This window comes from Dasypus novemcinctus, chromosome 12 (assembly GCF_030445035.2).
Source record: "Dasypus novemcinctus isolate mDasNov1 chromosome 12, mDasNov1.1.hap2, whole genome shotgun sequence".
NCBI lineage: Eukaryota > Metazoa > Chordata > Mammalia > Cingulata > Dasypodidae > Dasypus > Dasypus novemcinctus.
In genome coordinates this window covers 100142361-100154451 of record NC_080684.1, presented here as the reverse complement: position 1 = coordinate 100154451, position 12091 = coordinate 100142361, and the positions used below count along the sequence as shown (strand labels likewise).

The window sequence follows — 12091 nt, the reverse complement described above, 5'->3', positions numbered from 1 at the left end:
AAGAGATAAGTCAGGGAACAAGCCTTTGAAATCAAATACATTTTTGTGAAACTTTTTTAAAAAGCTTACATGAGACCAATTCTAATGAGACAACTCTTTTCCTTTCACTCTATTTATAGGGACAGAGTCCTAAATTCTCCATGACATCTTCAGTTTATTGAAGGTAGTGGTAAAGTTAGGGAGTGACAGTGACAAGGATTCAAAGAAAGCAATATCATGAGATTGCAAAGCATTAATTAAGAGGCAGAAGGAAGCAATCACCTTTCACTCCTCTAAATCAAAACTGGAATTCCCTGAAGAGCTGCTTAACAGAGATACTTAGACATATGGGCCCCAGGCAACATCCCTGATAAAGGGTTCAAAGGCTCTGAGTCCAAGGCCCCTTCCCTTCATCCACAGCCTTAAAGACCCAAGGTCTCTGAGAAACCTTTCCTGAAGCCTCTGGTCTAGGTGGGCTAAGGACCCTTTTCTGTTGTGTCATCTTTCTCTACCACTGAATTTATCACATTATATTGAAATTTTTCATTTACAGGCCAGACCCCTTTCCCTCACCAGGCCATATGTTCCTCAAGGGCAGGAACCTATCTTTCATGTTTTTGTTCGTAGGGTCTGACACAGAAGAGAATCTACAGGGAACCTCAGGCCTGGAGAATCACAAACCTTGACTTGATTTTGTTTCTATAGCCAAATGAACTCAAAGAATCTTGCTCAGACCTACACATAAATAATTAAATGTTGTATATTTTTTAGTATGTATCAAAAAAAGTTTTTAAGTGTCCCTTGTGCATTTTTTTCAACTTTTTATTTAAAATAAAAATTTGAAAATGTAGACACTCTTCCTATTGACTTTAAATACTTTTAATACTTTTTTTAGGTCAACTTTTAAAATGGCAAACAAGAAGTATGGCAATGTGTAGGACAATGTGAAGATACTGTGCAGGACCCTTTGGCTTTTCCCTCTCAACCCTATCGAGTCTATTCTCCAGGATCTGCAACTCTCTTGCCTCATCCTACCAAAAAACCACCACCCTGTCCATGAAAATCTCCCTGGCAAATAGAGGCTGGCAGTAGTACTGAAATAATTGTTGGGCCTGATAATTCAGATGACTCTGAAGCCAACATTTCCTGCCATCTAGAGTAATGTCAGGGCCAGCTCGAGCGACAATGCTGCTTCAAACTACTGAAACGATGCTAGGCCAACATGTTCTTGTTTAAATAGCCCCTTTATGAGGAGAGAGATCCATCATTAGAAATCAGGGTGCCCAACCTATACCACCATTGACACTGGCCAAATACTATCAGTAAGAGAGAAAAGAGTAGAACCTGGATTAACTTCAAGGCAGCCCCTGGGTCCAACCTTAGTCAGTCATCGAGGCAGTAGTACTAGGCCTCCCCGTATGGAAGGAAGGTCAGAGGATCCATAATCTCATGAGCAGAATAAACATGTGACTCAGGAAAATAAACTGGCCATTGCCTAATATTAACAAAGTACTCTCTGCATGACCTACAATGGCTAATGGATAAATAACTGGTGGATTAATGAATAAAATTTAATTATACAAAGAATGATTTTCTATCTAAGTCTAGAGGATTCCATAGCATTTAGCATTCCCAATCACCTTTCCTCTTATTATGAGAATAAACGAGAATCTGGCAAAGGATGGGATTCTTCCCAAGTGGTTTCTGGAGTGGAGGTAGATATGTATGTGTGAGGCTACCTCTATATAAAAGGGCTAGCTAGAACCTTTATTTTACATTAATCAGGTCTGCTATATGCCTTAAGTCATTTCCCTAAAAAAGAACAAGACATAGTCATAGCAGCAAGCAGCCCTGCAAAGCAAAATGAGCAGGCCACAGGACTAAGGTCTGAAGACCACTTTGATTAATTTTACATTCACAACACTGTTTTGACAAAAGAAATCTGTTGAACACCATATCATAGTGCAAGATTCCTTGCAGAAACTCACCAGAACAAGCAGTTTCCCATTACGAGATAGAATGAATAATAAATGATAAAGTTATCTTAAAATGGGTCCATGCCTCAACCACTTTCCTTCCAATAAGGAGCTCTGTCCCAGAAGATTAATCATTCAAAACTCCAGGACACAGAGTCAGAAAAGCCCTGCTGTATATGTTATAAAGAAATGGCGTTTCAGGATTTGAATAAATCCTTATTCTATATATATATATTTTTAATTGCACCTTTTTGTGAATTCCAGGAACTTTAAGTATATTAAAGGCCAATCAGAATTCTAAGCACTCTAACTGGAGATCAGTGCAGTTGTTAGGTAGGAGGCCTGATTCAGTCTGACTCCTGAGATCCAAATCCAAGTCATCAAAATCAGTGTGCACACCATATCATGCTCTAGAACATAGACTAAAGAGGCAGGAATCATCATTAAGACTGAATGTTACTTTTCAGGCCCTCTCTTTATAGTGTAAATGTTTCCAAAGATGGGCTGCTCAAAATAAAGGCATGTAAACATGATCTCTGTATCAAAGGGAAATAAAGATATTTGGAAAATGCTAGGTATTTTATTTTCTAATATCCATTCACTTACTTCTGAAAACCATTTTTGTACTCTAATGATTGTATCTTCCCCCTTCCCCATCTCCTTTATCTTAAACCATTCTCATATCTTAAGTTTAAACTTCCAACTGCTCTATTTCTGAAAAACTTTAGTAAGATGACACTTTTTTCAAATAAAAGCATTCTTTCATCTATGAGAATTCTGAAATAGGCAGGTTTTAAAATTTTACCTAAGTGTATATGCAAAACAAACCCAAGTGCTGCGTGGTACCAAACAAACTACCGTTTTCTTTAACTAGTTTTCTTTAACTACTTCAAGGGTACCAAACAAACAAACAAACAAAAAGTAGTAATTAAAACAATTTCAAGAAAAGACATTACTTCAGGCTGAAAATTTCTTGGGGCAGCCCATGATTGAAGAACATTAAGAGGTAATGCAAGTTTACAAACAAACTCCCAAGTCTGATGCCACACAATGCCAGGGCCCACTGAACAAGTTTCAGTAACTTCAAAATACTGTTTCTTTACCTTCCACCCACTTCTCAGTCCAATGCACCCTGGTTTTTGCTCTGAACATCTCACTGAAAGCTTCTCTCCTCATTAAATGACAGGTAATCTTAATTGCCAGTCTTCTGGACATTGGATCCTTGTTGGACCTTTTCTTCTTTGACCTTTTTGCAACTTCTGACACTGCTGGTCATTCCTTCCTGTCTCCATTTTGTGAGACCCATTCCAGCTAGTTCTTTTTTTTTTTTTTTTTAAGATTCATTTATTTATTTTTATTTATTTCTCTCCCCTTCCCCGCCCTCCCTCCCCGCTCCCAGTTGTCTGCTCTGTGTCCATTCGCTGTGTGTTCTGTGTCTGCTTGTATTCTTGTCAGCGGCACCCGGAATGTGTCTCGTTTTATTGTGTCATCTTGCTCCATCAGCTCTCCGTGTGTGCAGCACCATTCCTGGGCAGGCTGAGCTTTTTTTTTTGCGCTGGGCGGCTCTCCCTATGGGGTGCACTCCTTGCGTGTGGGGCTCCCCTACGCGGGGACACCCCTGTGTGGCACAGCACTCCTTGCGTGCAAAAGCACTGCATGTGGCCAGATAATCACAAGGGTCAGCTCATCACATGGGTCAGGAAGTCCTGGGTTTGAACCTTGGACCTCCCACGTGGTAGGCGGAAGCCCTATCCATTGGGCCAAATCCGCTTCCCTCCAGCTAGTTCTTCAGCTCTTCCTTTCTTCCTTTCATTTGTGGGCATCTCATACTCTTGACAAGGGTTAGAAAACTTTTTCTGTAAAGGGCCAGTTAGTAAATATCTTAGACTTCAAAGGCCACGTAGGTCTCTGCCATAGCTCCTCAACTTTACAGCTAGACAATAAATATATAAGCGAATGAGTGTGGTTACGTTCTGATAAAACTTTATTTATGGACACTGAAATATGAATTTTATATCACTTTCATATCTCAAAATATTGTTCTATTTTTCCAATTGTAGCAATTTGATATTATTGATGAATTCCTAAATGAAATATTGGATTGTTTATAAACTGGTCTTTTCCTCTGGGAGTATTAGAGTGTATTGGATTCAGAGGTTTTATTTTTACTTGATTGAGCAATGATTAAGGCTTTGATTGGGCCATGTCAGTGGGATGTTGAGTCCCTGCCCCTTGGTGGGTGGGGACTCACAGAGAAACTGCACCGCAGAGAAGGGAGTCTTGAGCTGGAGCCCAGGGAAGTAAGTACACAGAGGAGCTTAGTCATGAGGAAAGAAAGAAGGCCTCGGGAAGAGAAACAAGCCATTTGCCTAATATTCTATAGCTGGCCCTGTGAAGATAGCAGAGCAGCTGAGCCTGGAGAGAGGCAAGCCCTGGGAAGAGAGGAACCCAAGAAGCCAGAACCCTCACAGACATTGGCAGCCATCTTGCTCCAACACGTGGCAATAAACTTTGGTGAGAGAGGTAACTTGTGCTTTATGGCCTGGTAACTGTAAACTTCTACCCCAAATAAATACCCTTTATAAATGTCAACAGATTTCTGGTATTTTGCATCAGCACCCCTTTGGCTGACTAATACAACAATTGTTCAAATATTTAAAAAAAAAAAAGAAAGAAAAAAAAAACCTTCTTGGCTCATGCACAGGACACAAGACCATGTAGTGAGTCTGATTAGGGCCCCAGACAACAATCAACAACCTATGCTTGTTTGACTATCCCCTTATAATCAGAGTTGCAAAATGGCAGCTGAATCTGACCAGGAGTTGTATCTTTTTAAAAATCTGGGAAGGGAAGCGGGTTTAGCTCAACTGATAAGAGCGTCTGCCTACCACAGGGGAGGTCCAGGGTTCAAACCCAGGGCCTCCTGACCCATGTGGCGAGCTGGCCCATGCGCAGTGCTGATGCATGCAAGGTGTGCCATGCCACACAGGGGTGTTCCCCGCATAGGGGAGCCCCATGTGCAAGGAATGCGCCCCGTAAGGAGAGCTGCCCCACACGAAAAAAATGCAGCTTGGCCAGGAGTGGTGCTGCACACATGGAGAGCTGACACAGCAAGATGATGCAATAAAAAGAAACACACTGGGAAACGGACCTGGCCCAGTGGTTAGGGCGTCCGTCTACCACATGGGAGGTCCACGGTTCAAACCCCGGGCCTCCTTGACCCGTGTGGAGCTGGCCCATGTGCAGTGCTGATGCACGCAAGGAGTGCCGTGCCACGCAGGGGTGTCCCCTGCGTAGGGGAGCCCCACGCGAAACGGGTGCGCCCCGTAAGGAGAGCCGCCCAGCGCGAAAGAAAGTGCAGCCTGCCCAGGAATGGCGCCGCCCACACTTCCAGTGCCACTGACGACAACAGAAGTGGACAAAGAAACAAGACGCAGCAAATAGACACAGAGAACAGACAACCGGGGGAGGGGGGGAATTAATTAAATAAATAAATCTTTAAAAAAAAAAAAAGAAACACAGATTCCTGGTGCTGCTGACAAGAATACAAGTTGACACAGAATACACAGTGAATGGACACAGAGAGCAGACAACTGGAGGGTAGAGGGGAAGGATAGAGAAATTTAAAAAAATAATCTTAAAAAAAAAAAATCTGGGGAGCTGATATGGCTCAAGTGGTTGAGCACCTGCTTTCCACACGAGGTCCCGGGTTCAGTTACTGGTGTCAACTGAAAAAAAAAAAGAAAGAAAGAAAGAAAAAACCAACTCAGGGGAGCCAATGTGTCCTGGTTTCAATCCCTGGCTCCAGGAACCTCCAAAAAAAAAAAAAAAATCTGAGTGTTTTCAGGGGGCCTGCAGGCCTTCCCCACAAATAAGTTCTTCAAGTACAACAAACTCTGCCATACTTAGGCTTTAACTACCCCTTATGTGCAAATGTTTCCTAAATCACTATCTCTAACCCAGATCTCTTTTACCCTTCCCCTCGCCCTTACTCTTATTCCTCAGCTCCTCCACCCATAGCTCAGAGTGCAACCACCACCTAACCAGCTGCCTCGAGTCAAAACACTGGAAGGTGTCTTCAACTTCTCCCCTTCTCTCACACACCATCACCTGATCAACATTAAGTTCTGCTGAACTGAAGCATCTCCCCAGTCCATTCCCTCCTCTCTGTTACCATTCTCCTAACCAGATTCAAGTCCTCATCACCGACCCTCAGGACTATTTTCATGGCTATGTGACTGAGCCCATGACTTAGAACACTGCATTCATTCCACTCTCTAGAGGCAGCCGTCTTTGAACAAGAGGCCCCTCGCCACAGTATTAGAACACGTTAAGTGTCACTACTACTGTGGAGGTGCTGCAAGTAGTTTGTTATGAATTATTCACTTGGAAAAATAATCCAATATTACTATAATAGATTTGTGACCAAATAAACTGCAATTGTCCATAACCCCAGGTAGGATGATGGGAAAGATGCTGTCCTTCCACTGTGTTCAAGTAGAGTAAATGGGTAAGGTTATTAGACAATAGTATCTGAAATTTTTAAATTACACAGAGTTGGAAGCTTGCTTTTTCCTGTTGCCTTGAGTCACCACTGGTCCTCTTAGGGCCAGAACAAGTCTCACTGAACAAAAACATACAACAGATATTTACTAAGGACCTATTCAGCGTCAGGTACCAAAGCCCTTCAAGTGTTTGAAGAAAGTTCCCTGAACCTCCTGAAAGGCCTCTTCTCTCGGTTAAATATCCCAGGTTTTAACCTTCCTGGTTCCTTGAATAATCTGGCCCAATTTCCACATGGTCCATGGAGGTTGATCTCCTTCCACAGTGTGGTGTCTGTCAGAGGAACTGCATCCCTTCCTAGATACTCTATTTCCATTAATACAGCTTAAGTCCACATTAGGTTTTATAAATCAGTCATTCCATACTGTTAACTCCCATTAAGCTAGCCACCACCCCTGTAGCCCTGAGGGGAGGTGATGAGGACTTGAATCTGGTTAGGAGCAGTGGTGACAGAAGGGAAGAGAGGGAACGGACTGGAGAGATGCTTCAGTTCAACAGAATTTAATGTAGATCTGATGATAGCGTGTGAGGGACAGGGAAAAGTCAAAGACACCTCACAGGTTTTAGACCCGAGGCAGCTGGTTGGGTGATAAAAAACCAAACTTTTAAATATGGCTAAATTGCTATGCCCAATTCCTTACTATATAGTCATGTGACCAGGTCTCTCAAATTTATTCCTATCCTTTATCCCTGTTGAATTTCATCCTGTTAAACTGGCCTATTACATCAATCTGTCAGGTTTTTAATTCTAAGGCTAATATCCAAACAAAGGGGGATATTAACTCTTACCTTCAGTGCTTTTTATTATGTTACCAGAGCAGCATGCCCAGCTCTAACCCATGTCTTCACATAAACTCCACTTAAAATCCCTGCCCTGTTCCTTTCTCCAGATTTCTTATTTTTTTTAATAATGGAAGATAAAGGAAGACAATATAATGAACCTATTTTTTTTCTCTAAAATATGGAAAAATCTTACTTCATTCCTCTGTACAACCAGAGACTTGGCATCAACATAATCTTTTCTTTTTTCTTACAGGGTCTGTTGGGGAAAGAGGGGGTGGATTCAGAGTTAAGGGGAAGACTGTCTGAGGAAGAAGTCATCTTTGGGGAGAGGAATAGAACCCATAAATGTCAGCTAAGGGAATAGAAGACTGAGACTTAGAGTGCCTAGGCAGCCTCTCTGGAACAAAGATGAAGATGTGGCTATAAAATTGGGAATAAAAAAGGTCATTTACAGTCTTAACATAATACAGGGATAATTCTTATTTTTACTCCCTAATTACTCAATGTTTCTAATAACAAAATCTCATAAAAGACCCTAAATGGCTCACAAGTCACTTTCAAATTATTTTATTTTTTTACAGAAAGGAGGGAGAGTATGGAAATTTTGGGGCAGTAGTCCATTCCATACTAGGTAGGAGAAAGATCCCAAGTGGAAAGCACAATATGGTAGTGAGTAGAAAGTTTGACATTTAAGACTTTGGCAGAGGAAAGAAGAATGTGTTTCTGAGAGCTGACCTAGTATTTTTGTTTTATTTTATTTTATTTTTGAAAGACTGTTTAATGGATTTTGAGTTTTCCAGTAGAAACACCACCTACCATACAGAGCTAGTTTGGTTCTATAGCACAAACAGTACTTGGTTTCATAAGCATTAGATTTGTGGTCAGGCCTACCTGACTAGTGACTACCATATTCTAGTAACCACAAAGCCTAAGGAAAATGCCAATTTTTTCATCTGTTGTCCCCTTAAATCATCACAAAGGCTTATAAATATAAATACTTATGTGCACAAATCCTGTCCTAGATAGTATGTTGGTTTAGAAAATATGGATAACATACCACTATGAATGACACTATTTATGGTAAAGTGTAATTTACATTTCAAGCAAGAAATTTACATAGATACTAAGTAAAACCTACTTTTGGGTTGGGAACTGGCTGAATGACCAATGGCAGAACACCATTCCCTCTAACCAATTAAGAGAATTAAAATTAATAATGTTTCTTCTAAGTTTATTTTATAAATCACCATAAAACCCCACACTATATTCTCCTTTCAATTAGAAAATAGATTACAGTAATGTCCTGTCATCTGAGAATTTGTTTTCCACACCCAAGTTTCCATCACTGTGTGACCTGCTTTGGCAGTCTGCTAGTTCAACAAAACAAAGCAAAGCAAAACAAAACAAAATAAAGAAGAATCCAATCTTTAGAGGGCTTCCCATCAAGTCTTGACCTCTCCCCATCACCTTTCCATTCCTCCATGCTATCAACAGTCTCATCTTACCCCCTTCATCTAGGGCAGAGGTTCTCAACCTGGGACATGTTCCAGGGTCACTGGCAAAGTTTTTTCAAAATACATCCACTAGGGATGTATTTTAGGACTGTCAAAGTCTGGGAAGAGGCCTGGACTAGAGTATTTTCACAAGTTAATGCAAATGCCTTTATGCACACCCTAGTTGAGAACCACATATTTGGGTGGGCAAGGAGAGGTGGTAGAGCACTGATCTTATGTCATTAAGTCTCCAGTTTTAAGTGGAACTGATTGAAAGTGTGACCATCACCAAACAAAACTGGATAATCAAAATTAACAGGAGAAAAGAACCGAAAAAGACTCAGACTATAAAGACTGAGAATGATGTGGGGGACTTCTGCTGACAGTACATCACTATTTTGTAAGAGTTAGCCTACTTAAACTTAATCATGTTTTTTAAAAGCATATTCTAGGCTCTAGCTCAGAAGATAGTGAGAACACCCTAAATGTAACATTCAATTTTCAAACTCAATGCGTGTTATAGATCAAAGTGGTTAACAACCCTCTGCAGTTCCCTTCTGCAAATTAGGAGCTGGTATTTTGTATATGCTGTTTTGAAAAAAGTGTTGAAAGGTTCAGTTCAAAATCATGACCCACATACTTTCAAAACAAGGTATTAATTTTGGTAATCTCTTTTACCTCCAAAATCATTCAAGGCCAACTAGAAACACTAGTACAAGTAATTTTAATTTGTCATTGCTATTCTTCAGTGAGGGAAAACAACCAATCTTAATTACTCTACATCCATCAACTCTTTTCAAGTGGATGGGAGGATAAGTCAGCAACAGTGTAAATTCTCAACACAAGAGGTTCTGACTTAAAAAGAAAAAAAAGAAAATCTTACCTTTGGTTTTTTGTTCCGTAACCTGCAAAATAAATTAACAGACATAAGTAAATGAGACTCACTATTTCATTTAGTTATTTCATAAGACTAACTCTGATGACTCAAGTAATTCAAGCTGTCAGATACCCAGTCACAGTTAAAATCCAGAAAAGGAAACTGGGAGTTAGTTTATATATCCCCTCCTCCTAAACACAATGGCCATATTCCTTTGTGAGTAGAGATTCAAATATTAGATCTTAAAGCAAAAGGTGGGGGTGGGGGGTACCATCAGAGGCAGCTGAACGTCATCACACAAGAACAGGATTCAAAATCAAGCCCTGGCACTTCCTGGCTATGTGATCTCAGTGTTCTCTTTATCTGCTTGATAGAGATAAGAATGGATCTCCCTGCAAAGGGCAGTTATTCTATGCCAATGCTCAACAAATGTTTGTTGTTATTATAAAAGTTTATGTAAAACAGCATAAAATATTGCAGGAAGATTGAAATATGCAAATTTTGAACAAATAAAGAGTGTTTTGTTAAAAGTATTTCTTTAGGGGAGTGTGTGTAGCTCAGTGGTTTGAGCGCCTACTTCCCATGTACGAGGGTCCAGGGTTCAAACTCAGGAGCTCCAAAAAAATTAAATTAAATTAAAAAAATATATATCTATTGGATGTGATTAATGTAAAAGGTTGGACATGGTGAATATAATAATGGGCTTTTAGAGAGTTTGGAAATGATGATTAGGAGCCACATGGAAAACTGCTTCTGGTATCGTTAAGAGGGGAAAATAAAGGACATCTAATTACACATGCCCTGAATATAAAGCCACAAAATCTCCTACATAAGAAACACATCAAAAAGGAAATAAGCCAAAATTCTAATAGGAATTTTGTTTCATTACCGAGATTATGGCTGATTCTGACTCCCTTAACCAACTCTTTATTTTTTAAAGCATTTTTATATTGGTTACCTTACTTTTGTAATGAAAATATTCAATCCAGAAAATAAGAAGTTTGATTATTTGTTGCTGATAGTCATACTGGGTTCCTGCAATGAGTGTTTATGAAGAGACGCTCATTTTTGGAGGGTATGTCCTATAGCTAGGCAGCCCACCTCAAAATTCATCCCAGCACACCATTGCCAGATACTGAATCTGAGTTAAACAATCCACTTGTTTGACCTCCACGCATTAAAAGAAAAGCTGATTTTCCTGTGTTGAATTTTTGGTAGGCAGCATCTTTAAATGAAATGGTTCCCAGTACTAATTGTTACAGAGCTAAATTCTACTGAAAAATACTCTTGAATAATTTTTCTATAATTCTACTTATGCAAGAATGAACTGATTTGAATCTATATACCAGTTTCTTAAGGCAATTTAGGTTTTATAACATTGTAAATATTTCTTAGAACACCATTTTTAAGATCCATTTTAAAGGAAGCCAACGTCTTCCCCAATGGTAAGCAAAAAACTCAAATAATGTCAAATATGTCTTATATTGTGGGTTTTCTTAAAAGAGCTGTCCCCCAGAGGGTGACAAGCTGGATGATCAAAGGATGTGTTCTGCCTGCACTAAACAATGCTTCTTTAGCAGCATCAATCTAATTAATGAGAATGGAACACTTCATTGACACCTCTCTCGTGAATGGAAATCTTACACAGTGTACTCTGTGATGGCTCTGGAAAGAGCAAACCACCTCAGCCACCGAACATAAGGGATAGCTCATGTTTAATTTCTTCATGGAGGTAATTTTATTTGAGCTTTAAATAAATGTCAGATCCTTACGAAAAACAAATTGTCATCATTCATTTCTTGAGCAATCATTTATTCAACAAACATTTCTTGAGAGACTACTACACAATAGGTACTGCCTGAGACACTGGAAATACAAATATGAGTAAAACCTCAAGAAACTTAGTCTAAAGAGAGATTATAAAATAATGGGGTGAGCAGCACAAAAGACGTGGAAGCACTAAGAGGAGACAATACAAATGTTTGCTGACCGAATGACTGAAAGCACAACAGAGGCTCTGGCACATTCTCTATAATTATTTCCACCTAGCACATTTTAAACCTCCTGGTTGAGGCACTGTCTCTACCATAAAGGTTGAAAACCACTAAGACTATCACATGGTAAGCTTTGTACTTTCTTTTCAAAACTGCTAAATCAGAATTTAATTCTGAAATTATGCAGTGGTTCGAATGATAAAACAGTATCATAGGCCAGGTGTCAGGTTGTGTCAGCAACCTAAAATATTTTTCAACAAAATTATGACTGAATTTTTATTATTCATATTTAACCACCTTGAAATTTACTTTTTTTTTTTTTACCTTGAAATTTACTGAAGGTGATTTTCCTCTTTGCTGTCACTACTTAACTCTCAACGTAGGTACAAGTACACCATAGAGACTGTCTGGCTGCATAAACCTTAT

At 39.7% G+C, this 12091-nt stretch overlaps 1 protein-coding gene across 19 annotated transcripts in view; it reads right to left on the bottom strand.

Moving 5' to 3' along the window:
• The window catches only part of TNRC6B (trinucleotide repeat containing adaptor 6B), a 283298-nt gene that overhangs the window by 56904 nt on the left and 214303 nt on the right, over positions 1-12091 (bottom strand). For all 19 annotated transcript variants that reach the window (XM_071218713.1, XM_058309155.2, XM_058309161.2 and 16 more), the window contains one exon: positions 9678-9699. In XM_071218713.1, the coding sequence (XP_071074814.1) occupies positions 9678-9699 (22 nt within the window). The remainder of the gene's footprint in view (positions 1-9677; positions 9700-12091) is intronic.